Source organism: Acipenser ruthenus, chromosome 3 (assembly GCF_902713425.1).
Source record: "Acipenser ruthenus chromosome 3, fAciRut3.2 maternal haplotype, whole genome shotgun sequence".
Classification (NCBI taxonomy): Eukaryota; Metazoa; Chordata; class Actinopteri; order Acipenseriformes; family Acipenseridae; genus Acipenser; species Acipenser ruthenus.
In genome coordinates this window covers 10,705,733-10,732,933 of record NC_081191.1, presented here as the reverse complement: position 1 = coordinate 10,732,933, position 27,201 = coordinate 10,705,733, and the positions used below count along the sequence as shown (strand labels likewise).

Below are 27,201 nucleotides of genomic sequence, written 5' to 3'. Positions count from 1 at the left end.
TAGAAAAACAAAATTCTAGATCTATTTTTGCTTCTTCAGCACACGATTACACACTTTGGTAAATGGAAACAGTATTGTGCTCCGCTACAGTAGTATTGAACCACTTTGCAGTACAATGTTCTCTGCTCTTCAAAAAGTAATAATGTAAAACAATTAAAATATCAAATCAGTACGTTGTACAATAACGTGCACATTATTACTTTATTAATTGTGATGGAGACACTTGGCGCAACAAACGGAACAGTTTGGACTCCAGCTGGCTCATCTGGCAACCATCACGATTGGCCGCTTGTGCTGCAGCAGGACATTATTGGCGTATTATGTTGGACTGAAAAGCGTGCCTGTGTGTTTCTTTTGATCACGCCGCCTCGCTTGTGTTACAGCTGAGCGGATACTCTAATCTACTGACACAATACTGTACGTGACGTCAGTGGTAGATAACAACAAAAGTCCGGTCGGAGGAGTGGTGTAATTATTTAACCCAGGGGTGTTTCTCTCCTGGTCTTTGCTCCACCCTGTTCTGAATTGTTTCATTCAACCAGTTAAACCTCCTAAGTAGTTTACGATCTCACTGTACCTGTTAAACCTGTAGGAGTGGCCCTCCACGACCGTGATTGAACACCCCTGTCGGATGTAAAGAAAGACTTTGGACATTTCCTTGTTTGACGAACAGGCTGCAGTATATATTAAAGTTTCTCTGCTTTGAGGATTCTCGGCTTGTTGTACAGTTTTAACAATGATACCCCTACAGAAGTGGAAAAGTAAAAGGTAGGAAATTACTTATTATAATAATAATAATAATAATAATAACGTTTGTAAATGGGGTTTCAACAGTCGTATAGTACAGCTCTTGGATAGTTAAGTCTAGCGTAGTTACCCGGAAATTATTGTATTGTAATTTTTAGCTACTCTGTTGTGAAGCCTCAAGCAAGACTGTGAGTGTTGCGGGGACTGAAAGAAATAAAACCCATAGCTGAAGTTTTGTTTGGTACTTCACACTGCTTGGCTCTCTAGCTCAAATGGAATTTAAAATAATTGTTTAATTTTAACAGAATATACACCGTATACTACTGTATTATATTTCCACGTTACGTTAGTAATCAATACAATGTATGTATAATCACCACGGAATACTGGGTGGTTCTACAGGACGTTCAGATTTGTTTTTTATTTGTTGGTTATTTACAAACAAGGGTAAAATTAATGCAAACTATAATAATGCAAACTATAATTAACCATTTGTTAGGATACGTTCCCACTTTCTGTAGTTTATCAGCAAGAACACAAGCTTCCAAAATCATTGAAAAGTTATTTCTTAAGCCAGTAGGACGTTAAAATAATATATCGCTGTTGTAGCTCACGGTTCTAAAATAACAAATGCACTTTTATCAAACCTAGTAAGTCTATTTCTGGAAGAAAAAAAATTATGGCGTGTACTCGAGTTGGCTTGACTATGGAAACGAGGTATAAGAATCTATAGGGCTGACATCAGACTGTTTTTCAAATTTACATTTTTACATGCACATATAGTAGTTGTAGGTCATTGTGATAAATCTTTTAATATTAGTGAAGTCATCTAGATATGTTTTTTATATATAGTCCTGGTGTGTGAAAAATGTCACTGATATGATTGCTTTGTTTTATTTTCAAAACTCGAGCATGACATATTTTGAGCATTGGAGTACTTGAATATTAGTCCAGTGACTGGAGTAACACTTGTGGGTTTTAAATTGCAGCATCTGCCCATCAAGCCAATTCAAATCTTTGAATATTTTGAACCCCTCTGGACTGATTTCCCATAAAACTAAAAATGTTTAACACACTATTGGAAATTCATAGACATAATCTGAATATGGGTAAAAGTATTAATATTACAATGTCCTTGTTTATGATGGGCATGGTCCATGGTGATGGTGAAATGCTTCATGATGATGCTGCTACAGGGTCTCATTGTGTATTTCCAGTCATGGCACATGATATTTTTTTTACTAACATATTGTTTATTTTATGTTTCTTTAGAACATTTCTTTCCCTCTGGCAGTGCTCTCTTCAGTCATTGTTAGTTTTTGCCTTTGGACTAGGAATTGGCTTTGGTTTAAGCAGTTTCTTATTACGTATTGTGTTTGAGGAGAAAAGGCAAGAACATTACAGTATGATACCGAATGATCCTCATGGACACCTTCCAGATGATTCTGACAGTCAAGTGCTGCAGGGACAAATGAACTTCAATGCTGACCATGGGCATTATGCAGGTACTTTTTTTGTATTATAATTTTTTAAAATGTATTTTATTGGGTCAAAAATAGTCTTCCGTTATTAAATTTAAAACACACTATCTGGCTTATGATGAGGCAATGAAGCACATTTTGTAATGTAAATAACTGTAATATTATCATTTCACAGTTAATTAAATGACAGAGCTAACAAAATAATTGCAATAAATCCTGTATTATATGTACTGTATTACTATAATTTATTGTAAATGTGTATTTTACCTAATGCGTTTTTTTTTTATGTGGTATATTTTGTATTTAAGTGATGGCAATTCATGTTATCCTTTAAAAAAAAAAACACAACAAATTGGCCTCTTTTTATGAATTTTAAGTACTGTATTCCAGTTAGGGAATAATGCCCGCCTGTCATGTTTGAGCACTTCTTTTATTTTCTAACACCCTGTTCACAGTGGCCCAGGGCCGCCGAATATTTTGGTCTGCAACCCCGTTCACATTTGCGGTTTAAGGCGCCTCTTGCGTGTTCACATATGTGACTGAAAAGCAGGCCTTAAAATGTTGCAAATTGCTTGTTTTTTTATGGGATGATAGCCTGCACTCAGAATGTTTCTTATTAATATATCTTTTTTTTTCAATGCAGCACAGTAGCAATTTTATGGTATATATTAAGACAAACATATATATTATTGACTATTTTGGCAATGTTATGGTGTGTAACAGGGTGACGGTCCAAGCTTAACCCCACCCACAATCACATTATTCTCTCAAAACAGTTTTTCGACAGGTATAAATATTTATTTTTGTAACAGATACTTCACTCGGATTGCAAATGACTATCAGGTTGTACGTACAAATGACTGACATTCACAAGACAAGCTCACGACTGACAACTGTGAGAAAGCAGCTCTCACTCACATTCGTTTGTCCTTTAAAAACTGAGACCCAGCACACAGATATGGAGTTTAGCGCTTATGCACACTTTTAATAATACAAAAAATGAAAATAAACAAACAAAAACCTAGCTCTTTTCTAGCACTAACTAAAAACAGTAACAGCCCTGTCTAGCCCAGGGCAGCTAAGCTGTTTGCCCAACAAAAAACAAAACACACGGTTAACACGATCGTACATACAGTACCTTTTGTTTGACTGCTCAGTAGCAGGGCACACACCTTCCTGCTTCCTTCTACTCAGCAGTCTCAAATTCATCAAACTTTGAGGCTTATATGCCCCACAGTAACAATTGTGGGCAGCTGGCTCAAATTTACAATAATTTCAATTAACAAATACATGTGTGTGCCCCCCCCCCCCCCCCCCTGCTCTGTTACACCACCTAATAGAACTACTGCTCCCTCCTAAGGAAAGACACAACATTAAATACATTACACATGTTTCATCTCATTTATACGTATTTGTTTAACCTGTATGAATACTGTCTTTGATTACAAACACGATCATTAAAGTATTCTATTATTTACTTGTTGTTATTATCATTGTCATTATTATTTATTTATTTGTTTATTTAGCAGACGCCTTTATCCAAGGCGACTTACAGAGACTAGGGTGTGTGAACTATGCATCAGCTGCAGAGTCACTTACAATTACGTCTCACCCGAAAGACGGAGCACAAGAGGTTAAGTGACTTAAGTGACAAGCTTTTTTCCCAACATTAACACTTGTTCAGTTTTGTTAGTTCAAATCATTGTAACCTCTTCATAATTTGCTGCTGTATTATTTATGCTGGTTTTATATTCTTTAAAACACAGTACAATTATTACAATATTATGACAGTGTCAGTTAGTATTGAACTTTTCGTTTTTAACTGTCATATGTTCTTTCAACAATAATAATGTTATTTGTGTAATTGTTTAACTTTAAATTATTTTACAACATGTATTTCTAATTCAGTTACTTCAGAATAACAGTTGCTCCTAGAAATGGTAATATTATTTTACTGAATTAAGTCTGACCCCTTTCTCTGTTCATACAAAATTCAGTTGAAGCAGGTTTTAAGACATCCTAACCTTTTGCCAATTTTTTGGTGTTGATTAATATGAGACATGAAGTAATGAAAGTAAAGTAACAAAATAAGCCACTTTTTCTCATAAAACTGGAATATGTTAACAAGGCCTTATGATAAGAGCCTGCCAAGTTTGACTCCTTCCAGCAGATGCTTTCATAGACTGCAAACAACATCTATCCATTGTTTTCTACTGAGCATACAGATCTTTTTGAAAGGAACATATACAGTATTATTATAATTATTGACAAAGAGTATATCATATTATTTCAATCAATACAGGTTAGTTCAAATCATCCAATTCATGTCTAATAACTCAGCACTTTCCCAACAGGATACGAACTCTGCGCCAGGCTCAGCTCGGACTGGTTCTGCGAACACCACGACAGACCTGCTAAAAATATTTTCTAAAACACATTCCAGTCATTACAATATTTTTTGCTGTTCAATTTGTATCCCAAAGATCAGCCTGCTTCCAGTAGCTGTGACAGTCTTGGGTCAGTTTCTGCTCTCAGTGAGTCAGTTTCTGCTCACAGTTGTGGGTGACAGTCTTTAAAAGCCTCATACCTGCAAAAACTTAAATCTTGTTAGTTGGGCTCCCATCTCTACATTCTCATTCCCATCGTCAGTGGGCAAACACATTTTAACTGAATCTGGGTCCAACAAAGAACCGCACACCCTTGCAACTGAGGCCATCAATGCAAAAGGATCTAATGACTTATAGCACAAAAGGGAAGTACTAGAACCGTCTGTGACAGAGCGTTCACATTTGAGAAATGGCGTCCCTGGGCCGCCTTAAATTGCAAGTGTGAACCCAGTCTGAGAGAACCAGGGGAGGCTACAGGAGGACCAAAAGATCATTTTAAACTCCTACAGTGGATAGTTTGTGTACTGGCTTACAGATTTTCACATACCCAGACAACCTTCAATCAAGAATAATCACACAGACTCAATTTATTCACAGTTTAACAAATCAGAGTATATATTTACTACTTTGGTTTATTAACGCTTAAATGGATTGAGTGATCGTAGAGCAGCGTCAAATCCTAGCTTGTAGATAATGCAGGCAGTCTGGTGTCTTTTGCAAACTAACAGCATTAATACTATAAAGCCATATGGTTACAATGCATATTTTTACTCAGTCTAAAAGCACCCAAAACTATCCTAAAGCATACAATATAATAACCTATCTAAAGCTAAATATAATAATCCTATCCTTATAAATTCGATGAGATATAAATTCAACATTATGCTTACCCTCTTTTTAGAGGTGTGTCTTGAAATATAAAATAGAACAAAGAAAGGACAGTCGTCCAAACTCAAGGCTATAAATACAACACCAGCAGTCGGCTTCGCAGGAAGATCTCTAGTAGGTGGACCAGCGGAGTCTGTTTTACCAAACGAAGGTAGGTAGGTATTCGAAACAGAACCGGAACGATAAACGAAAAAAAAAAACGACATTTTTCATGGATCAGAAACAACAAACTAAACTAAATTAATTTATTATGTTCTTGAACAAAAACGATATTCAAGATTTTATTTATCGGTTAATAACGTTATTTTCGTTCCCTTTCAGCCTGTTCTCTCTGTTTCTTTCCATTGTTTTCAAACATACAATCATTTGAAAAGAGTGCTCTTCCCATGGTCTTACACCTTTGTGGTCAACGACAAAGCATTACATCACAGACACCTAATGAAATTCAACATTACAGATTTAGCTTGCTTTTTTGGAGCAGCCAGCGAATCAAATAGCACTATATTTGCCTTCAATTCAGGCTTCCACCTTGTGGTCGGCTACATGCTAGATCCACGTTACGTGATCAGTCTTGTATTCGCTCAAAATAAACAGGTACTGTTATTAACTTATAAAGTTATGTACACAGAAAACAAGCTGTAAAAGTATGTGTGACAAGTGAAGCTTTTTGTTAATAATCGGAGGTTTCCCAGTTATATTCCTGGATATTAAGGGTTAAGACATTGTACCGTTGACTTGAGAAAAAAGCAGTGTTTATTGTATAACTAATTTATTTAGTTGTTTTCTCAATCATTTAAAGATTCATGATTTAATTGTTCAGTGTTTCATTTTCATTGTTATATTTTTCAAGAAGTATGAAGTTGCATGTGTGTACATGTTAGATTATTGTTGTCTTACTGTAAAATGTGCATACCGATGACAACAATGTTCTCCTTAGTGCTTATAGAGTGTAGATACGTAATTGATAACTTGGAGAGGAGCCGGAAATTCCAGTTCAGTTCGGAGAAGAACCGGAACAGAAATTGTTATTATAAGGATTATAAAAACAAAGTGTCCCAGAGTTAAATAACCTGTTCTGTCAGTGAGTCATGCTTTGCTTACTAAAACACATCCTTCTGGTACAAAGAAGATCTTGGTACATTCTTAGATATGAAGTACAAGTGAGGGGTTAAGCTGTTTCTGCGGATGAGGGACTTTAGCTACAAGCACATTCCAAGGGGCACCATCAGGGTTATTACATTAGGTCAGTATTCTTGTTGAATCTTTTCATATAGGCTAACACAGATTTATGCTTGTTTTAACAGTTTCTAAACCAGTACAGAGTTTTACAACATTATAATATTATTGCCCTGGACAGTTACTTTTAACAATGGTCTTCTTATCACAGTGTTCAGTTTGCATCCAGGATATCAGACTGCTACTAGCACAATTGAAAGTCTTTGTCCAGTTCTGCTCTCAGTGGGTCTGTAAACGTCACTACAGGGTCTGGTATATCCAGCACTGAGCATCACAAGTGTGGGCAACAGTTTTAAACACCTGATATCTGCAAAAGGCTGGAACCCTGCTAACCAGGCTCCCATCTTAGCATTCTAATTTTCAACAGATGAGCCCACTTAACTGGGCGATCTACTTTACACCCCATACATTCAATTCTCTTCACATTGTGTGGTTCAACATTCAAATGAGAAAATGATAAACCTTGTACAGCATTGCATTCAAACATGATTTTGCAATGCTTTACCATATGAGTGCAGGCAGGGCATGTTTTGGTTCTGCTTGTGGCAGCCCAGTTCTACACTTCTGACATCCACACTTTAAGCTGGGTATGTGCCTGCCTTTTCCCTTGTTCAAAGTCTCCCACAGGGAGCAATGATTCTGAACTGATAACTTATGTTCATGCATTTCAGTTTGATCACAGAGAGCTATTTTATTAGGTATTCCTTCCATCCAAAATATCTGAGTTGGCCAGAATTCACTTTTTCATATCAATGGGTTCCCCAGCCTCATTATCATCTACATCATTAGTGGGGAACCCCCCACGAAATGAAGTTGGTTCTTTTGAGGAGCCGCATACTTCTGCAGCATAACCCTTCCATTCAAAAGGAGCTATTATTATTATTATTATTATTATTTATTTCTTAGCAGACGCCCTTATCCAGGGCGACTTACAATCACAAGCAAATACAAATACATTCAAGTATCAAAGCTAGCACCTTGTTATTATTATTTTTTTATTTTAGCAGACGCCTTTATCCAAGGCAACTTACAGAGACTAGGGTGTGTGAACTATACATCAGCTGCAGAGTCACTTACAACTACGTCTCACCCGAAAGACGGAGCACAAGGAGGTTAAGTGACTTGCTCAGGGTCACACTGAGTCAGTGGCTTAGGTGGGATTTGAACCGGGGACCTCCTGGTTACAAGCCCTTTTCTTTAACCACTGGACCACCCAGCCTCCTATACCACCTTGTACAACAGAGATGGGTTTTAGGGTCACTTGTGACACGTCTTTGAAGGCTGCATCGTGTGGTAGCGGAGTGCAACTGGAGTTATGCGTCCCAAGCCAATTATCACATGGTAGAGCCTTCGTTGAGAGGGCACTATCACTATTAAAAAAATAATTTTTCTCATTATTTTCTTTCAGAAAAAAAAACACTTTAAAACCTAATTTACCTTGACCTTTGTAATGATTCGTTGGGTACCCTTCTGCTAAGAACAGTTTTAGTAAAAATAGTCCCGAAAATGTTTATAAGGATTACATAACAAATAACTTTTTACTTGAAATAGTTGCTTTTAGTTAATGTAGACAGTGCCTGATATCTGAATGGAGCAATATTATTAAATTGTCTCGGTTTGTTGCTGTTGAAATATGCTGAGCTGACAGATTGTGATTGGCTGATTCGGCAGTTGCGGGTACAGGACTGGTTGCTTTCGTTGGTTTAAAGACTTGATTGGCTGGTTTTGGTGGATAATACATTTTGACCAATTGTTTTTTTTTGGTTTAGTATCTGCTGTCCCATAGATGTGAACTGAGCTTTCATTTTTCAAGTCAAAATGAAAAGCTGGCACTTGCGCAGATTGATTTTGAGTTTGATTCACAGTTACTGCCGTGATGTTACAGCGGGCATCTCTACTGTCTGATAGAAGCACGCTAGAGCTGGAAGCTGATTGACTGATGGTACAGAATCGCTTTAATTTGTGTTACAATGCTTATATTGTCATTTTCTTATTTAACTCATTATTAAGCCTTCGGTTATCATCTCTTTTGAAGTGACATTTAAAATTGGTGCATTTTTTAACTTATGCTTATTGAATTATTTAGACCATAATTTGAATAAATAGTTAAAAAAAGAAAAAAAAAAAAAAAAAACAGATGTGGTTTTTAAGTGTATACAATATGACCAGCAGTACAGATTATATTTTGAAGGGCCCTGTATATACTGCAACAGTGTAGCCTTGAAATTTATCAATGCTTTATGACCGATTTACTTTTTTATTATTATTATTTTGACTCAGGTTTCTTCATGATTCATCATGAAACCCTGTGAAAGTATTCATAAAGGGTACTTTTTTTTAACATAGATAATGGTATGTTCTTTTGAATTGATATTATAAAGGACTGAATTTTTTCAAAATCTGAGAATTTTTTAAACTTATGCTTATTGAATTTTATATATATATTTTTTATTATTTGACAGAAGACAAAACGGTTGCAGAGGATCTTTATAAGAAGGTTCGAGTCTTGTGTTGGGTGATGACTGGACCACAGAACCTGAAAACTAAAGCCAAGCATGTGAATGCCACTTGGACCAAGCACTGCAACAAAGTACTCTATATGAGCTCAATAGAGGACAAGGAACTCAATGCTGTGGGGCTAGATGTTAAAGAGGGCAGGGACCAACTCTACTGGAAAACTATCAAAGCCTTTCACTACGTTTATGAGCATTACTTTGACGAAGCTGACTGGTTCTTGAAAGCAGATGATGACACTTTTGTTGTCCTAGAAAATCTGCGCATGCTGCTGTCAAAATATAAACCAGACCAACCACTATACTTCGGACGTCGCTTCAAACCGTTTTCAAAACAGGGGTATATGAGTGGAGGAGCTGGATATGTGCTAAGCAAAGAAGCACTGAGGAGGTTTATTGAGGGTTTCAAAACAAAACAATGCACTCATTTTACTTCTGTTGAAGATCTGGCATTGGGAAGGTGTTTGGAGGCTATGAATGTAACAGCCGGAGACGCCAGGGATAAAAATAAAAGAGAATCCTTTCACCCCTTTATACCAGAATCGCACCTGGTTAAATCCTATGGGGCCAAAACTTTCTGGTACTGGAGCTATAACTTCTATCCCACTGAAGAGGTAGGTTAACAGTTGTGTCTTTAGTGAGTTGTATAGTGTGCCACATTATTATTTATTCTTCCATATAAATTGTGTTATTAACTAGCATTAGGCATCTTTCTTTATTCTAATTGTAGAATTCCAGACTAAATAAGTACTGGTATCATAATTTCAGAATTACTGTACTGTATTAGAAAGCTCACTAGAAGGTTTGACCCAATTTATTCAATTGTCGGCTTCGGCCACATTCCCACGTTTGTTTGCAGGGAGGATTTTAACTCCCTCCCTGCCAGCCAATACACACACACCATGTGCGTGCTTCGGCAGAGCTTTCACTCTGCCACACTGCCACACACATTCCTAGAAAGAACAAGTAATGTAAAAAAAACAAATGCTGTTTTGAAGGCAAAGGGTGGTCACACCAAATATTGATTTGATGTAGATTTTTCTTCTGTTCACTCACTTTGCATTTTGTTAATTGATAAATATAAACTATTAACATGTCTATTTTTGAAAGTATTCTTACTTTACAGCATTTTTTCACACCTGCCTAAAACTTTTGCACAGTACTGTATATGTATATATATATATATATATATATATATATATATATATATATATATATATATATATATATATATATAACTTTTTTAGCACAGTGATTGATAGTATTGTAATCTGGAGTATATTGATGCTGTCTCTATCTTTCTATGTTACACGTACAAATAATACACATTCCAACTTGTGTACAGTATGATTCACTGATACTAAATGCCCTTATACCTTGTTAAATTGAATTCAGAACGATTACAAAGGAAAAGCTATCTTTTTTTGTCTGTCAGGATTTAAGGGGAGTGTTTTGGCAGTTAGGGTTAGTTGCTTTCATCTAATAGTCACTGATGCATAATTCAGTTTTGTGAAACTAAGTGAAGTGAAAAATCAAGCTTGGTTGAAGCAGAATTATCGAATGCTGCTTAGTAATAAAACAATGATCTAGGGGATTTAATTATTCACAAAAATATTCTAAAACAATAAACATGTCAACCACTGAGCCCGCTTTAAAAAGTGGAATTTCTAAAGTTAGGAGGCTTGGAAAATGACAACTAGGGGTGTGCATCTGTAATTTCTGTTCCCTATTTTCGTTAGAGATTTTCCATGTAATGACTCTGTTGCAGTGGGGGTAGATACAATATTATAGTTGCACATTACCAGTGGTATTTCTGAAACTACCTTACTTCAGTGGTTGAAAAGGCATACTGATGAGTACACCTGGTAAATGATTATCTCTAAGCAGAAACAGCAAGAGAGAAAGATGCAAAATACCATATTTTATTGGGCCATCATAAAATAGAGCTGATGATTTAATCCACAAGGATCCGGAAACTGATTACATTAGGTGCTTGTGTGTGTCACCAAATTTGCTCAAGTATAGAAGCCTTGCTTGTTTAAGAGAATAAATGTTTGCTCCAGTCTGGTAATTGTTTGTTTTTTCTTCCAGGGTCCAGGATGTTGTTCTGATCTCGCAATATCATTCCACTATGTTGATTCAATCCACATGTATGAGTTGGAATACTTAGTTCATCATTTGCGGGCCTATGGGTACAAGTACAGATACAATACAGATACAGAGTAATAAAAAAGAAGATACAGAATCGATAAAAGGAAATATGGGATTAATTAGAAGAACTCAAATGATTTTGAAATCAATGGATGCAATGCACTGCTGTTTGTATGTTTTAGTTATTTAAAGGGGTAGGGAAGGAGGTGCTGGTGGGAGGATTGTTAATTGAGGTATAAACTATGTCCTAAATACAATGTTGTCATTTATATATTGTGTCCTCTATATGCAGTCTCTTGTTGTCAAGGATAATAATGTTTACAATGCTGTATTTGAGGGTGTGTGACAAAATAACCTCAGAATGTAATTTTTGTCACATTTAAAACTGGAATCTGAATGTTACCATTTTCAGAAGGCGTTTATCAGCAGTTTAAATAAGTGCAGATGAGGGATCATATGTTTTTACTTTTAAAGGAAATACCAATGCAATTAAATGGAGGGACTAAAAAACTGTATTCTACCTTTGCACCCTTCATTATGTATATCAGGCTTTGAGATGTGTGTTATAATGCAATCCTAAAATGATTTGTGTGTGTTTACAATTTGAGTTAAACAGGCACCACCAAGGTGACCATAAATGTATGGCTGTAATCATGAGTAATATCACTATAGTCTTCTTAACGGCTTTTGAGTAAGAAATTGAAATTCACGAGGGTTAATATAGCATTTAGCTTACTGGTTATCATGGAGGAGTTTTGTATTTTTGTTTTGTAATGTGGTTAGTTTTTTTCTTTTTAATTCTCAGGAAGTATATATGTCCACTATAAATCCTTGTTAGCAGGACATCTCTTGAGCTACACAAACTACACCTAATCTACACTGTCTGCACCAAACAATAAAGGGAAAATCAGAGAAGGCCTATTGTTTGTGGTGACCACACACCATATTGACATATGGAGGACCGATAATCGGAACCCCTTTTTCAGCATAGACTGTAAAGTTGGATATTTACTTACCATCACTCACGTTGATTGTACATTATTTAGGTACCAGTATTGCAAATGGGATATTACGACAGATATATCTTGTACAGTGTAAGCAGCAGAGATAATGAGAGAATTGAAAGACTTGTGTCACGTGATTCTTTATTGTTCCATATGAATTGTGTTATTAATCAGCATTGGGCATCTTTCTTTATTCTAATTATACATTGATACTGATAGAGAGAATACATGAGCTACTTTTTAGTAATTCTGAAGATGTTATAAAACAGGGGTTCTCAAATTTATTTTCAATGGAAGTGGGGAGGGGCTGTGCCTGTGTGTTCGTGACATTACTGAGCATGTGATTTAGTTCAGTCAATGCGTTGAATCAGAAGTCAGAAGAGTTGGGTTGAAGATTACAAAATACTGTACTTGCAGTTACTGCCTGCCTCTCCGATTCACGGCATTGATTCCAACTACGAATTATTGCACATGTCTGAACAATGGCAGCAACTTCCAAAAATTCAAGGATGACTACACAAGAAAGTTGTCCTTTATTAAGCAAAGTAAAATATTGGAGTTTCATGCTTACTGCGGGTATTGTAGATGCGATTTGCTCTTGAAACACTGTGGAATAAACAATGTAAATGACCACGTAAAAACAATGAAACACGAAAGAAATGCAAAGGCAGCCCAAGATTATAGGTCGATCAACTTGTTTTTTAGACCAGACAGCGAAACCGATGTTCTGAAAGCAGAGGCCCTTTTCACCAATTTTATTTTAGAGGACCTCACCTATCGCCATTGCAGATCATGTAGGTCCACTGGTGAAAGCTGCCTTTCCTGACAGCAAAATAGCATCTAGTTATGGGTGTGCAAGAACAAAAACTACTGCTATCATTGAAACCTTAACATCTACTTCATCTACCGATCTGGCCTCAGTCATGAAAACAAATGTTTTCACACTTGCAACTGATGGCAGCAGTGATATGGAGACACAGTTGTACCCTGTTGTTGTAAGGTATTCCAGTACAGACGGGCAGAGTCATGACCGAACTTCTTGCTTTACCGTCATGCAATGACATATCAGCAACAAGAGAAAACATCTTCAAGACTCTAAACACTGTGTTAGAGTTATTTAACATACCATGGAAAACTTGCATATCGTTTGGAGCAGACAATGCTTCTGTTATGATGGGTGCACATAAAGGGGTAGCTGCCTACGTGAAGAAAGAGAACAAGGCGATCCACATTCAGGGCTGCCCTTGCCATTTAATTCACATAGCAGCACAGTCAGCTTCAAAAATGTTGCCAGCAAGAGTCGATGAGTTACTCATTGACATATACTATCACTTAGACAAAAGTGGTAAACACCAGAAACAGCTCAAACGATGTCAAGACCTTTGTGGTACTGAGACAAGGAAGATACTGAACAAAGAAGACTACACGGTGATCTGATTCAAGCATTCCAAATTCTAAAAGGTATTGACAATGTCGACCCAGGGGACTTTTTCGACCTGAAAAAAGAAACAAGGACCAGAGGTCACAAATGGAGATTAGATAAAGGGGCATTCAGAACAGAAAATAGGAGGCACTTTTTTACACAGAGAATTGTGAGGGTCTGGAACCAACTCCCCAGTAATGTTGTTGAAGCTGACACCCTGGGATCCTTCAAGAAGCTGCTTGATGAGATTCTGGGATCAATAAGCTACTAACAACCAAACAAGCAAGATGAGCCGAATGGCCTCCTCTCGTTTGTAAACTTTCTTATGTTCTTATGTGAACACCAGGTTTGTGCATTAAGATATTCGATTTTTGTTTTTTTAACAAATAAATCCTGTATAATATTTGACGGATCATGTCATAAAATAAATTGTACGGTTTTATACCGTACTTAGTTTAAGCTAGAAACCATTCATATTAATAGAATTTAAATCATTGTTTTTAAAAACTGTATTCAGTTGTTTCATTCTTAAACCAGCAACAGCAATTGTAATTTGTATTTAAGGTGGCTGAGTTTAGGCTCATGCATCGATAGATTTCTGCAGCAATGACCCACACTCATGGAGTTCTGTAATGTAAACAAAGGTAGCTATAGGACACTTTTATACATTGGTTTTAAAACGACTCTCCTACCCCAGCTAGTTTCACTTCAGAACGTCGTTTTTTTTTCTATTAGGTCCAGGCAAGATAGTTCAGAAAGCCACGTGTAGTGAGACACCAACCACAGCTAAAAAAAAAAAAAACAACAGCCAAGCAATTGTTGACATAACTTGAGCATAAATCCACACTAAAGAAAGAAAACTAGTTATTGACTTTGTTTATTATTGATTGATTAAGTTTGTTATTGATTGATTGGTATGCAATTCTTTAAATATACATTTTCATTTATACCTTTTTTTCAGAAATCGTCAACCTCAAATACTTAAAATATTAAACAGTAAAACTTATACTATGTGACCTACTTTAGTTTAGGCTTAGCTATGATGTCAATAGAAATGTCCCTTGACACATGCAGTGTGAAACCCAAGTTTGTTGATTCATGTTTTGTATGTATTTTTTTCTAGTAGTAGGTCAGAGCAAGGTAGTTCTGAACACTAGTGAGACACCAACCAAAAAAATGCCAAGCAAGCAACCGTTTACGGTGGCAGAACCTACCAAAAATATGTGTAAGCACTATTTAAATTTGTCAAAGCGTTTTAAAATATGTTGACTTGATGTTAAGGAAATTTGTAAAATTGTTGTAGTTAATTGAATTAGGACATGTGTATGCCTCTGATTATAATCTTCTCTTTACTTTTTATTTAAACAATAAGTTCTTACGTTGATATACTTCTGACTTAAATTATGCAAGACTGACCTTATGTGGATTGCTTTATTGGAATTTAGGCTCAGCTATGATGTCAAGTGAGGTGTCCACTGACACAGGCAGTGTGAAACCTAAGGCTGTTGAAATTTCTTCTGCAAGTGGCAAAGGTACCATCTGTTTACCAGAATACCTGTTATTACAAGATATAACAATAGCCTGTTACAAAGCAATACTGTAATGCACTATTCTGAGGGGGAAAGTAGCCCTCTAACTCTGTCTTTGCAAAATTTTATTGGTTCATTATTAGTAAGTATAAATGTTTAGAGTACAAAGTGGTGTAAACCCACTAGATGCATTTGTTTTAGTGTAATTACCCTTATTTTTTCAAGTTAGCACAGGCTTTGCATAAGATGGAAAATGAATATGTTATGGAAAAAAGAATATGTTTAAGAAAAATGTCCAGAGACTTAAGTGTAGCACATATTGCTTGCTTTACAGAGAGAGGCCAGAAGAGTGGTGTAATGCCAAAAGCAGCAGCAGCTAGGAAGCCAGACCCCAGATTCAGTAGAATACAGCACAGCCTAGATAACCCTCTTGTGATGCTGTCTTGCCTGTTTCTCTTAGCCTTATTGCCATGTTTTGATGGGTTGAATACTCTCTTGCAGAGAGATGAGACATGTATTCATATTCTCAAGCGGGAATTAGATTTCTTGCACTTAGTCCTTCTTAGCAAGTTTATCAAGCCATCAGTAATCACTGGCAGCAGATCCGCATACGATGTAGATGTAAAAGTTAGAGCAAACCAAAAGGACAGAGATGACCTGGTAATTGATGTGAAAACAGGGCAATATTTAGAGGAACCCAGGGAGAGTAGAAAATTAGCAAGGGATGAGGCGAATGTCTTCTTTGATTCTGTCAGAAAATACTATGCAGAGGCAAGTACTTATAATGCCAGAAAATTGCCAGTGCATGATAAGGTTTTGAAACATGTGGAAGTGGCTGACATTAGTCAGAGAACAAGTGCCAAATTTGCATCTGTGCTGTATTTTGTAAGATTTGACCCGTTGTCATATGACAGATTAGATCAGTTGGAAAATGAGTTTGCTGCATATCAGGTGTTGAACTTTCCATCGGATATTCATGTCAGACAGGGTAGATACTGCATGGTACATGATTGGAAAGATCACATTTGCAGCTACAGGCCAGCCAAAGTTTGCTCTGCTCACTAAGGTGATGCTAACCATACTGATTATACCACACTAACACTGATATGGAGCAGATGTTCAGTATTGTGCGTAAATTGCACACAGAATTCCATCCTGTCCAACATTGTCCAGGAAAACTCTAGAAGCTCTGTGTGTTCAGAAGCTGAAACTCCTGACTAGTAATAAGAAATGCTTTGGAGCTACATACAGTAAGACTGTACTGATGAATTGCAAGAGTGCCACCTACACTAAGTTGCATATGTGAATAATCAGGGGCATGCTGAACCCCAATTAGAGACATTCCTTGGTAATCTGTTTGTTACAGATGTGGCATGTAGAGGTTTTTTTTTTTTTTTTGTAAATCTGTAACATTTATTTTAGAATACCATTTGAGATATAAGTACCACCATAATATGTCTATGCTGGTAGTCGCATCATTATGTTAAATATGTTAAATAAATGATATTTAACAAATCCTTTTTTATTCAGAGTTTTGGGCACTACCCCCACCCCACCCCCACCCGCACTATTGGTGGTAGGGTTTTCATTTTCAAATGTTGGCACCTCTGGTTTCTTCAGCTGAACTTCTGTTTTTTAATAAATCATCTGTCATTAGCCAGTACATCACCAAAGACAACACAATGAGGATGAGGTTCATCTGTAGTGCCAACAAAAGTAATGCACATTTTCTTTCATATTTTCAAGCGTTTCATTTTTTAGACCATGCACCTGAGTAAGAGTACACAACCTGATCCATTTTATCTACTGAACAAGGGTGTAATGCGGAGGAACAGAACACAGGCTACAAGATAATAGGATCTGCATTATTCTTGTAATCTCCCATTACTGTAGTTTGAAAATTTAAACCAACAGGAAGCGTCTTATCTATATTTGCAAAGGGTGCGGTGTGTGTCTATGGAGGGGTTTCACTATTTCAGCAATTAAATTTTTTCCTGTTTTCAAGTCTGTAAAAATGTACTTCCTTATTACTTTAAAATGATGTATTACATTCCGGACTTAAACAAAGAATGTGAAAAAAAGCTACTTCTAAATTGAGAGGAAGAATAATCCTTAGGGTGTGTCACTTCACAAGTTACCTGTTGGTGAATTATATAAAATCAATCACGTTGATTGTTGTGGTGGGGTAGCCCCGCCCCTGTGTGTATTTTATGTTTAGTGTGGTGTGTTATTATATGTATGTATGTATTGGTGCATGGCATAGAGTGTGGGTTATGTAGCACAGGTGATTTAAAATATATGTTCGCATGTGGGCATGGGGCAGTCACAAATAGTTCACATGCAGACTGTGCCTGGACTCAATTGAATGATTGATTAGCAATCGAGTCCCGGCACAGCTGCATAAAAGAGGCACACATTTCTCACTCAGGGCTGGGTGTTCAGAGGTGGAACGAGAGAGCGAGACAGTAAGAACTCAGGTGAAACGAGAGAGCGAGACAGTAAGAACTCAGAGGTGGAACGAGAGAGCGAGACAGTAAGAACTCAGAGGTGGAACGAGAGAGCGAGACAGTAAGAACTGAAAGTAAAGCAACAGCTACTCAGACTGACATAGCTCATCACAATTCTTGTGTGTTTAGTGTTCGCCATGTTTTGTTTGTTTGTCTATTTCTGGCCCTCATGCCATTTTGTTTGTTTGTCTATTTTTGTTTGTTCATTGTTTTGTTTTTATTTGTTTATTTTATAAAGCACCTTCACCTCACCAAACAGGTTATTTGCATTTTCTGGTCTGATTTCACCTACAAGCTATCCTGTTCACAATTGTACATTATTTAAGTACCAGTATTGTGAATAGGGTATTACGACAGATATCTCTGAATATCCCCCATTGTTTGAAGCAGTGTAATCTGCACCATGAATGTATCTAAACATGCCTAACCTGGCTTTTGAAGCAACCTCACCATTTGTCGAGTTCACAACAATGCTGTATCTCGATTACTGCAATCAATTTACTCTTACTGTACACTTGAGTCACTTTCCTATATTTCAAGGCTCAACACATATAGTTTAACCTTCCTCCAGACTTCGGAACATTGCATATGTACCCCACTAGATCCAGCAGTTTTAAATTAGTCAGTAACTTTCAATGTTCAGTTTCCAATACAAGTATTTAATACTTATTAGAAGAAAAAAAAATGTGAGTACTTTCCCCATGCATTCTTGTAATGGCTTCATTTGGGCTGTGCCTGCAATGTACAATCCATCAGTTTAGCTCTTTACCATTGTTTACCAATACACTAGTGCATTACAGAATAATGCTCAATTCTTCCATTGGCCATGAGGGAGCTGAAATCAAAGTAGCCTATTGGTCATCAGAGAGTAAGTACTATAGGTTATTGTGCTCCTTTCAACTTTTTAACCTGAAAAAAGGACTTCCAATCTCAGTTTGTTTGTTACTGCCTATTGTCTTCAGCAGCTCTTCATTCCTCGGGGAGGCTCAGCAGTTCCACCTGTTCCATCTGTGAAATGGTGCAGCTCTTTCTCAACAACCAAAAACGTTTGGAGAGGCATACCTTTCATCTGCCTTGAAACTTGATACTGTTCTTATGAATTATTTGACATTAGTTCCTGAACACTCTGTAGAGTAAGGTCATTGTTGTGATTATAATGACAAGCTATCCAACAAGTTTTCCTTCACATGCTTCGAATGAATCCTTGTGCAATGTAAACTTCTCTAAGCAAGATCTAACTGAACAAATTACATTTTATTATTAAAAAAACAGGAAAGAGTATATACAGTATATTACTGTTTGACCAAAAGATGAAATCACAAAAAGGTTTCCAAATAAAAATGTTTTGCATGTTTATGCTACAAGAAACCAAATTAAAAAAAAGACACTGTATGTCTTGTATTACAGTATACAGTAAATTGGGATATCTGTATTCAATTATACATCACCAAAATATAAAACAAAGTTAGTCAATGTTAAGTGTCAAGTAACTGAATTCAATTATATTTGAAATATTAGTCATCAGACATTTTGCGTAATCATGCTACTATTATTAATCTGGACTTTTGTAAAAATGTGCTTTAAACATAATACTTTGGGGTTCAACTGTTAGAATTCATGATAATTCATGTTAAATTAATTAAGAACTTATAAAATAACGTTTAGAATGTACAGAAAGCACACGTTTTGTGTACTCATGTCTGGTTTGATTGAATAGCACCACTAAGCAGGAAAAAGTATTTTGTAATTGAACCTTAATTAGCTTTGCTTTTCACAATGGATGTTAAATTATTATGTGTGTACACGTAGCAATACTTCATTTTCTTGCATTCTTATGACATGTGCCAGGCTCAGATTTTATTTCTGTGAAAAAAAAAGATCATAAGTGGATAAAATTGAAACAGAAATAATCCCATATAAAAGATAATCCTATTATCGGAAACATGCAATTTTAAAACAGATTCAAATTTCGTATATTAAATCAATCACGAAGTTGGAAGAGAATGTCTGTATTGTATTTCAAGGTTGGGATTTAAATTGAATCCAGTGGATGTTTTATGAAAGTTATTTGTTCTGCGGTTATTTTCCAATGAGTCAAACAATACAGGTGTTTTAGGGATTGCTGAAAATGTACATAGCATTGTTTTCTATCACTCAAGAGAGTATTCAAAGGTCCTTCTTTGTCTGGAACAATGCAAGTAGCACTATAACACAGGGAAATCATAGTCACTGTTGTTTTGTTTGCTGAGGAAGGATAACAAAATCATGACAGAAACAAATAATTATTTCCTGTTCAGGACCAGAGGTAACTCAAAAACCCAACTGCCCCATAATTGACCTAAAGGCATATTAAAGTTTTTCTATTACTTAAGGTTAGTATATTGGATTTAGTCTTATGAACCAATGTTGGAGACTTAACGTTTTATGAATAAAATGAAATGTCTATTTTCATAATTTCACATTATTTTAATCTCACTGTAAACAAGAGGGCCTCTTTCAAAAAAGACGTGACTGCCTGAGTACACAAACAGCAACGTGACTGCCGAGAAAAGACGAATAAAAAGGTCACTGCCCGATCTCGAACCATCCATGACATACAGGCAGCCGTTTTCAAAGAAGCTTTATTAGCTTCCTGAGAAATTTGAAGATAAGCTTTAACAATTTCAGTGTTTCAGTAGGTTTCTGTTCTAACAAGCAGTACCAGCTTGAACATAGCAGAAATGCTATACAGAGTCACATTTTGTGCATGCCAAGCAATACCACAGTTCAAAAAGGGAGAAAAACAGGTGTGAGTAATCCCGACTGGAAATGAGAAGCAGCACATAACTGCAATGCTCTGTGTGACAGCAGACAGCCACAAACGCCTCCATACGTTTTCTTATCTGCATAACTGAGGTTGTATCTTTGTAAATGCATCTTTATTTGATGTTTTACTTTTTTCCTCAAATTGAGGGTGGGAAATTTGAGCTGCATCTTAAATTTGAGGGCATTTTAAATTCAAAGAAATAAGGTAATACATCAGCAATCAAGTATTAAGAGATTTAAAAAAATAAAATCATTTAGTTCACTTTGAGCTAATGAAACACATCTTTTTTTGTTTTTGTATGTTTGTATTCAGTGCTGTTGCAGACATTGACAGTAGTGTCTTTTTTTTAAAAAAAAACTTTATTGCTGGATCGGGCTGTAATTGCTTCTCATTGGCACAGAAATGGAGCTGCTGTGTAACACCAGAGCAAACAGACAGCCCAATTTTATTTTCAGGCACAGCTTGTATACAAAAGAAGATTAACACTAGAAAATATTAATGATTGATTGTTGCTCCAAGTGTGCTGCTACTTCGAGAACATGTTTAGAGTTAACTGAAGTGTATAGTTTAGTAAATATGATTTTTTTTTTTTTTTTTTTTAACATGAGTAAACTTTGTAATCGAAAAACATTAATGTTTATTATGGCACCCTATAATAGAATATCTTGTGCTGCATATACTTTTATTCACCGGAATGTCCTTAATGAATTCATGTTTGTAAAACTGTTGTGTCTTATTGTTTTGATTTTACTGCCATTGACATCAACATTATTCCCCTTACATTTTGGGGTTACATTTTTTTCTTTGAAGCCATTTCCTTCCGCCATATGTGATCATGATGTCACCAAAATAACTACTCAGAATACCACAGGATTCTAACGACCTTTTTAAATTACATTCCTATAAACATGACAGTTACACATCCTGCTAAATCCAGGATACTAACCTTAAAATATCATAGCAGTGACATGGCATAACATGCAATAGCATACCCCAAGAGCTTCTGCCACAAAACACTTACCTTTTTTTCTCTAACACAATAGTGTTTACAATCATCCTCTGTATCAAACCGGTTCCCATTACCATTACACCCTCCATACCAGAATTTGGCACATGCATTTGCTGTGGAGTCATAGTACCATTTAACAACATACTCCGTGCATGTTCCTGGTTCCAAAGTCTCTTCACATCTTAGACCTGAAATAAAAATAAATAAAAAAATCTACAAGTAGAATTAAATCAGTTGGTTCTTAAAAAAAACAGTAGTTTTTGTTTGCTTCCTCTTGATTTCACTTTGTTTGCAGGGGTGGTAGGACAATGGATGTGAAAATCTTAATATTGAACACATTTAAAGTTGAATGTACACGAGCGTTTGGAAAATACTGTGAGTCTTCTTTCCAGAGGCACACATGTTCTTGGAAAGTTGTGGCCTGAGATGATCTGATTACCTGCAAAAAAGGTTTCCTGAGTTGGTGGGGCTGCTACAGGGGCGATGGAAGTTCTGTTCGATGAAGGAGCAATTCTGTCATTTTCAATACCGATCCTGGTCCCCCGGGGTCCTGATGGAGTGACTGATTCACCTGATGGGGTTGGCTGTGAAAAGAAATAAAGAATGGCTGTCTCCAGTCATACATAGCTACGAGTTTCAAACATATTCAAACATATACAAGCTTCTTCTGATATACTTTCAGCTAGGGGCCTATGTGTTCTTGAAAACTTGTCATTTTATTTTGAAATAATTATAAATTAGTAAGCATTTACACCAAGCCAACATACAGAAACTAGGCTACATCAAGGGAAAATATATATTTTCCTAATTTTCATCATCTACCAGTAGAGAAATGTTAACCCTTTAAACTTTAAATGGCAGATAGGTGCAAATTGCGGTAGACTGGGGCATTCAGCCTTACATATTTTTGTTTCAGAAATCTCATTTTTTTATGTAGTTAAAAAAAATAATAATCTCAACAATGACAGGCCAAAACATTTTTTTAAAAGGGATAACACATATGTATCTTAAGACACTGTTTAATGTTTCTATTATTTCTATATGTTATTATGTATGTGATATTTGCACTCTGCCTGCATTTGCACTGATTGTGATTGTACTTTTCTGTAAACCATTGTATGATGACTGGCTTTCTTGCATCTTGTGAACAAGATGTTTTATCTCAACATCTATCTGAATAACAGGTAAGAATTGCTCCAATGGAGCATAGTTCTTGTTTAGTAGCTGGTATTGACTACAAGATATTTTGTATTTCTTTTTTTTCATACTGTAATTGATCAAAGTTCTTGGTTTAATAAAGCAAATCTTTATAAGTCAAGAACACATTCACAATTTTGATATGATTGAAAACTGAAACGGCAAAGCTGTTTCCATCAATGCCAACATCTGAATCTGAATAAATACATTTATAATATTTAGATCAGTAACTAAATAGGCTTTTGAGCTTGCATTTTCAACATCTTTTTCATACTACCTAAAATATTTCCCATCAATATGTGCTGAAAATCTCCAATTCCAAATAACAAGAAGACATTAGCCAAACATTATATTTCTGTAATGTTCTAATAATAAATGAAAATAAAATCTAATACACCAACTATGTTTTCCCAATTTTTTGTATTCAGTTTAAGCTGCCATGCATGTATAGAGTATTTGATTTATTTACCTCTCTAGACAGCGTACTGTAATCTCCGTTGACAAAAGTTGTGTCTGTTCTTTCCAGTTTATCTTTGACAAGGTCTGAAGTGGTGGCAATACTAGGTGGCAATATAGAGTTAGGCCCTAAACTAAACAAGGCGCCATCTTCACTTTCACAGATTCTGCTGAGTAGTTTGCTCTCAAGTGCTGCAAGTTATATGCAGAAATCAAGAGTTAGACATGATTAACCACTAGAGATAACTTCAATCATGTTGCAGAATAGCAGCATGCCCAAAGCTTTCTAGAAACAGAAATCCCTACGATAGTTTATGTAAATAAGGCAAATGTTGTATTCAGTATTTAATATATATTATTTGGTTGTATGTATACTCAAATACTCAATTACTAATGCCCAAGTATTCAAGTACTTTAAATCTAAACTATATCAATTATGAAGGATCCTCAAGGGAGTTTATCTACTAATAAGATACATTTTAAACATACCTGGAAGTGTCATAAAGTCATCAATTAGATAAATATGCTCCTCATCTGGATCCGAGGCAATCATATTCATTTCGTTCTTGAAGTCGAGATAAAAGGGGTCACTCCAGTTCACTACTCCAATAACAAACATTTCAATGCTGGCTGAATGGGCTTCCCTCACCACTGCCTCCAGTTTCACAGAGTCACGCCTGTCTGCCTGTCCATCTGTTATAACTATTGCCACTTTCCTAACCCCTGGCCTGGAGGCCTGGAAGATCTGGTTAGCTTTCTGTATGGCGCTGCCTGTGTAGGTGCCCTCCCCGAGATATGTCATTGAGCGAACCGCTGCCTTCACGTCGTCTTGGTTTGAGTGCTGCTGGAGGTTGACCACAACAACATTAATGTGGCTGTACAGCACAACGCCAATACGGGTGCCTTCGCGACTCACAGAAACTCTGTCTATCAGGGCATTGACAAAGTCTTTGACAACATCAAAGTTTTCTGGTCCGACACTTTCCGAACTGTCAATCACAAACACCAGTTCAAGAGGACTTTCTCTACATTTTACACCACAACCTACAAAGTGAAAAAAAAATGATATAATTCAGGTTCCAGAAAAAAAAAATATATAATATATAGTCCTACAAATAATTGAATTACAGAAAAATAAGTCTTGTTTCTAACTCAGCTGCTGTCCTTGTTCTTATTGACATCACTAATAGTACTATGGGTGCACAGGGCTCTAAAATGGGTGGGGTGAAATGGGGATGGGTGTGGTCAGCATGGGACCCAAAAACAGACTTGTCCACTTTGGACACTTCCATGTTCACTTCTGGTCTGGCTCTGCACATTTCTGAATCTGAATCTTGCACAACCTTACTAAATACAAGAAACACAGTGGTTTTACTTTAGCATTTTTCATTTTTACAGTCATTCAGTACCATTATTGAGACAGATGAATGCAGAATGGCTATGGTGGGGCATATATTGCCTATTTTGTCCTTCATTATTAAATATCCTGGCATCCCTTTATTTATAAAAAAAAATAGATTTAATTACATGCAAACAATTTCATGATAAATCAGTTTTTCATTTTAAGTACAATCATCTTACCACAGATTTCTCTGATTATTTTGATGATTTCTTCTCTCTAAATTAAAATGAAACAGGATGGAAATACAATTGAAATATACTATCAACCACTTTCATTTAATTTGTTTATTTAAAATAATTTTTACAACAGCTATTTCTTGGTCTGATTACAATGATTCTTACTTACAGTAAGGCCAATATCCCCTTTCTGTCCAGGCATCCCCTACAACATACAGGCACAATCACAACATACAGACTTACTTATCATTTCCTTTGCAGTACTTATCTAGTATATTTCTGCAATATGTAATAACTTACTGGTGTTCCAGTTGGCCCAGGCTCTCCAAGTTCTCCTTTGTCACCATGCCTCCCTCGAGCTCCTGAAAATCCACGGTCACCCTGCCATTTTAAAAAAGCAAATCTGTCAAAAAAAACCCTGAACGTGTCTGTATGGTGCTTAGAAATAAGATAACCTGCACCCAATTTAAATTTTCTCTTTTCAGTCCTTATTGTATTGAGTCACATTAGCATCTTATTGTTGGTTACAGTATTTTGTTAAATCTTTATTTCAGAATCAAATTACAAGTGACCATGAAGTTGGTAACACTGTGTATATCATAATCATAATACACAGTCAATTAATGAGATAACTTTTAAGCCACAGAGTTAAACATAAAGGAATATATAAGGCCATATTTGACCAAGTGACTTTATAAATTACACAGTAAAACCTCTTTACAGACAACTTACGATACAGTAAACCCCATATGTTTTTAAATGATGGAGACACTTTGTGGTTCAGGTCTCCCAATATATAAAACACACCTTCTCTCCAGGGAAGCCTTCCCCTGGTGGGCCCCTTGGCCCAGGCACTCCCTGAAATCCAGGCTCTCCCTATGAACCAAAAACAACACAACGCTTATACATTTCCAAAAGTAAAAGCATAGTGATGTGTATTAAAGCACAGTGAAAGCATCTTAAAGCATAGGCAAGTATTGTAAAGTCCACATATAATTTGCTTGCTGTCTTTGACTTAGGATTCTGATTGTGATTATTATTCATCATTAGTCCGATCGGATTTACCTCTGATTTCACTATAATCCCAGTTGATTTACATCTGATTTCACAGAGGTCCAAGATGACTTACGTCCTATTTGATTTACGTCCTACTTACAGTGCTTGGTCAGAAATGGTTTTGGGCTGAGTTGACTGTAAACCCAACACCTTGATGAAGAGGTAAACAAGCTATGCACCATTTGCAGAGCAGCAAAGCGCAACTTCCTCCCTGGCTGTACATTTAACGATTCGTTAGTTTCTGAAATATGATGGAAATCTATCTGATCTGTCAGATGTGAAATATGATGGAAATCTATCTGATATGTCAGATGTGAAATATGATGGAAATCTATCTGATCTGTCAGATGTGAAATATGATGGAAATCTATCTGATATGTCAGATGTGAAATATGATGGAAATCTATCTGATCTGTCAGATGTGAAATATGATGGAAATCTATCTGATCTGTCAGATGTGAAATATGATGGAAATCTATCTGATCTGTCAGATGTGAAATATGATGGAAATCTATCGGATCTGTCAGATGTGAAATATGATGGAAATCTATCTGATCTGTCAGATGTGAAATATGATGGAAATCTATCGGATCTGTCAGATCGGAAATGATTTATTCAATACAATCTGTTAAACAAACCCATAGAAAACCCCTATACGATGCCTTTACTGGAATGCTTGATAGTAAACCAATAAGTAGAGTAACAAATCCACGCTAAAAAAGAACAGTAGAACAGTTTGAGTTGTTTGATTTAACAGTTGTTACCTTGGGTCCTTGGATATCCTCTCCAGGTAAACCTGGGGGCCCTGGTGGACCAGCTGGACCAACAGATCCCTGAATAAGAAAAGAAAAAAGAATCAGCATACCAAGCAAGCAGTATTTAACAGGAACTCTCTCAAGCTGTAAAATGAAATCTAGTTCGGCCTTCACCCTCAATGCTCTGTGACCAATCTGGGTACTAACCACAACATTATGCTCTCAATAACTTTGTCTTGGTATGCATAATACATGCAGAAAGCACAATAACACTACGTGACAGGATGGCTAAGTGGTGAGAATACAGGCCAGAATGCAGGAAGAAAAACAAACTCAAAAATACTGCGGTGCTAAAAGACACGCCGTGCGCCGTTTATTTAAATAACAAAAACAAACCAAATATTTAAACAAAAACACTCGCTCACAGAGCGAAACAAAGATAAACAAAAACAAATCACGAACACAAAAACTTACTACA

At 36.2% G+C, this 27,201-nt stretch overlaps 2 protein-coding genes across 5 annotated transcripts in view; one reads left to right on the top strand and one right to left on the bottom strand.

Moving 5' to 3' along the window:
* Positions 1 to 260: 260 nt before the first annotated feature.
* c1galt1a (core 1 synthase, glycoprotein-N-acetylgalactosamine 3-beta-galactosyltransferase 1a) lies at positions 261 to 12,045 on the top strand. The gene is made up of 4 exons (XM_034059173.3): positions 261 to 768; positions 2,020 to 2,252; positions 9,202 to 9,866; positions 11,344 to 12,045. The coding sequence occupies exons 1-4, from the start codon at positions 737 to 739 to the stop codon at positions 11,476 to 11,478; spliced, it is 1,065 nt and encodes a 354-aa protein (XP_033915064.1). The 5' UTR covers positions 261 to 736; the 3' UTR covers positions 11,479 to 12,045.
* A 4,884-nt stretch (positions 12,046 to 16,929) lies between these two features.
* The window catches only part of LOC117435630 (collagen alpha-1(XXVIII) chain-like), a 71,037-nt gene continuing 60,765 nt past the window's right edge, over positions 16,930 to 27,201 (bottom strand). For 2 of the 4 annotated variants that reach the window (XM_034058951.3, XM_034058950.3), the window contains exons 27-36: positions 26,733 to 26,801; positions 25,720 to 25,788; positions 25,213 to 25,293; positions 25,082 to 25,117; positions 24,916 to 24,952; positions 23,824 to 24,378; positions 23,348 to 23,526; positions 22,121 to 22,265; positions 21,694 to 21,869; positions 16,930 to 19,729 (exon numbers count right to left, since the gene is read on the bottom strand). In XM_034058951.3, the coding sequence (XP_033914842.3) occupies positions 19,724 to 19,729; positions 21,694 to 21,869; positions 22,121 to 22,265; positions 23,348 to 23,526; positions 23,824 to 24,378; positions 24,916 to 24,952; positions 25,082 to 25,117; positions 25,213 to 25,293; positions 25,720 to 25,788; positions 26,733 to 26,801 (1,353 nt within the window). In that variant the 3' untranslated portion in view covers positions 16,930 to 19,723. Of the gene's footprint in view, positions 19,730 to 21,693; positions 21,870 to 22,120; positions 22,266 to 23,347; positions 23,527 to 23,823; positions 24,379 to 24,915; positions 24,953 to 25,081; positions 25,118 to 25,212; positions 25,294 to 25,719; positions 25,789 to 26,732; positions 26,802 to 27,201 lie in introns of those variants that run through there. The other 2 variants (XM_059012187.1, XM_059012195.1) reach the window with 2 other exon arrangements.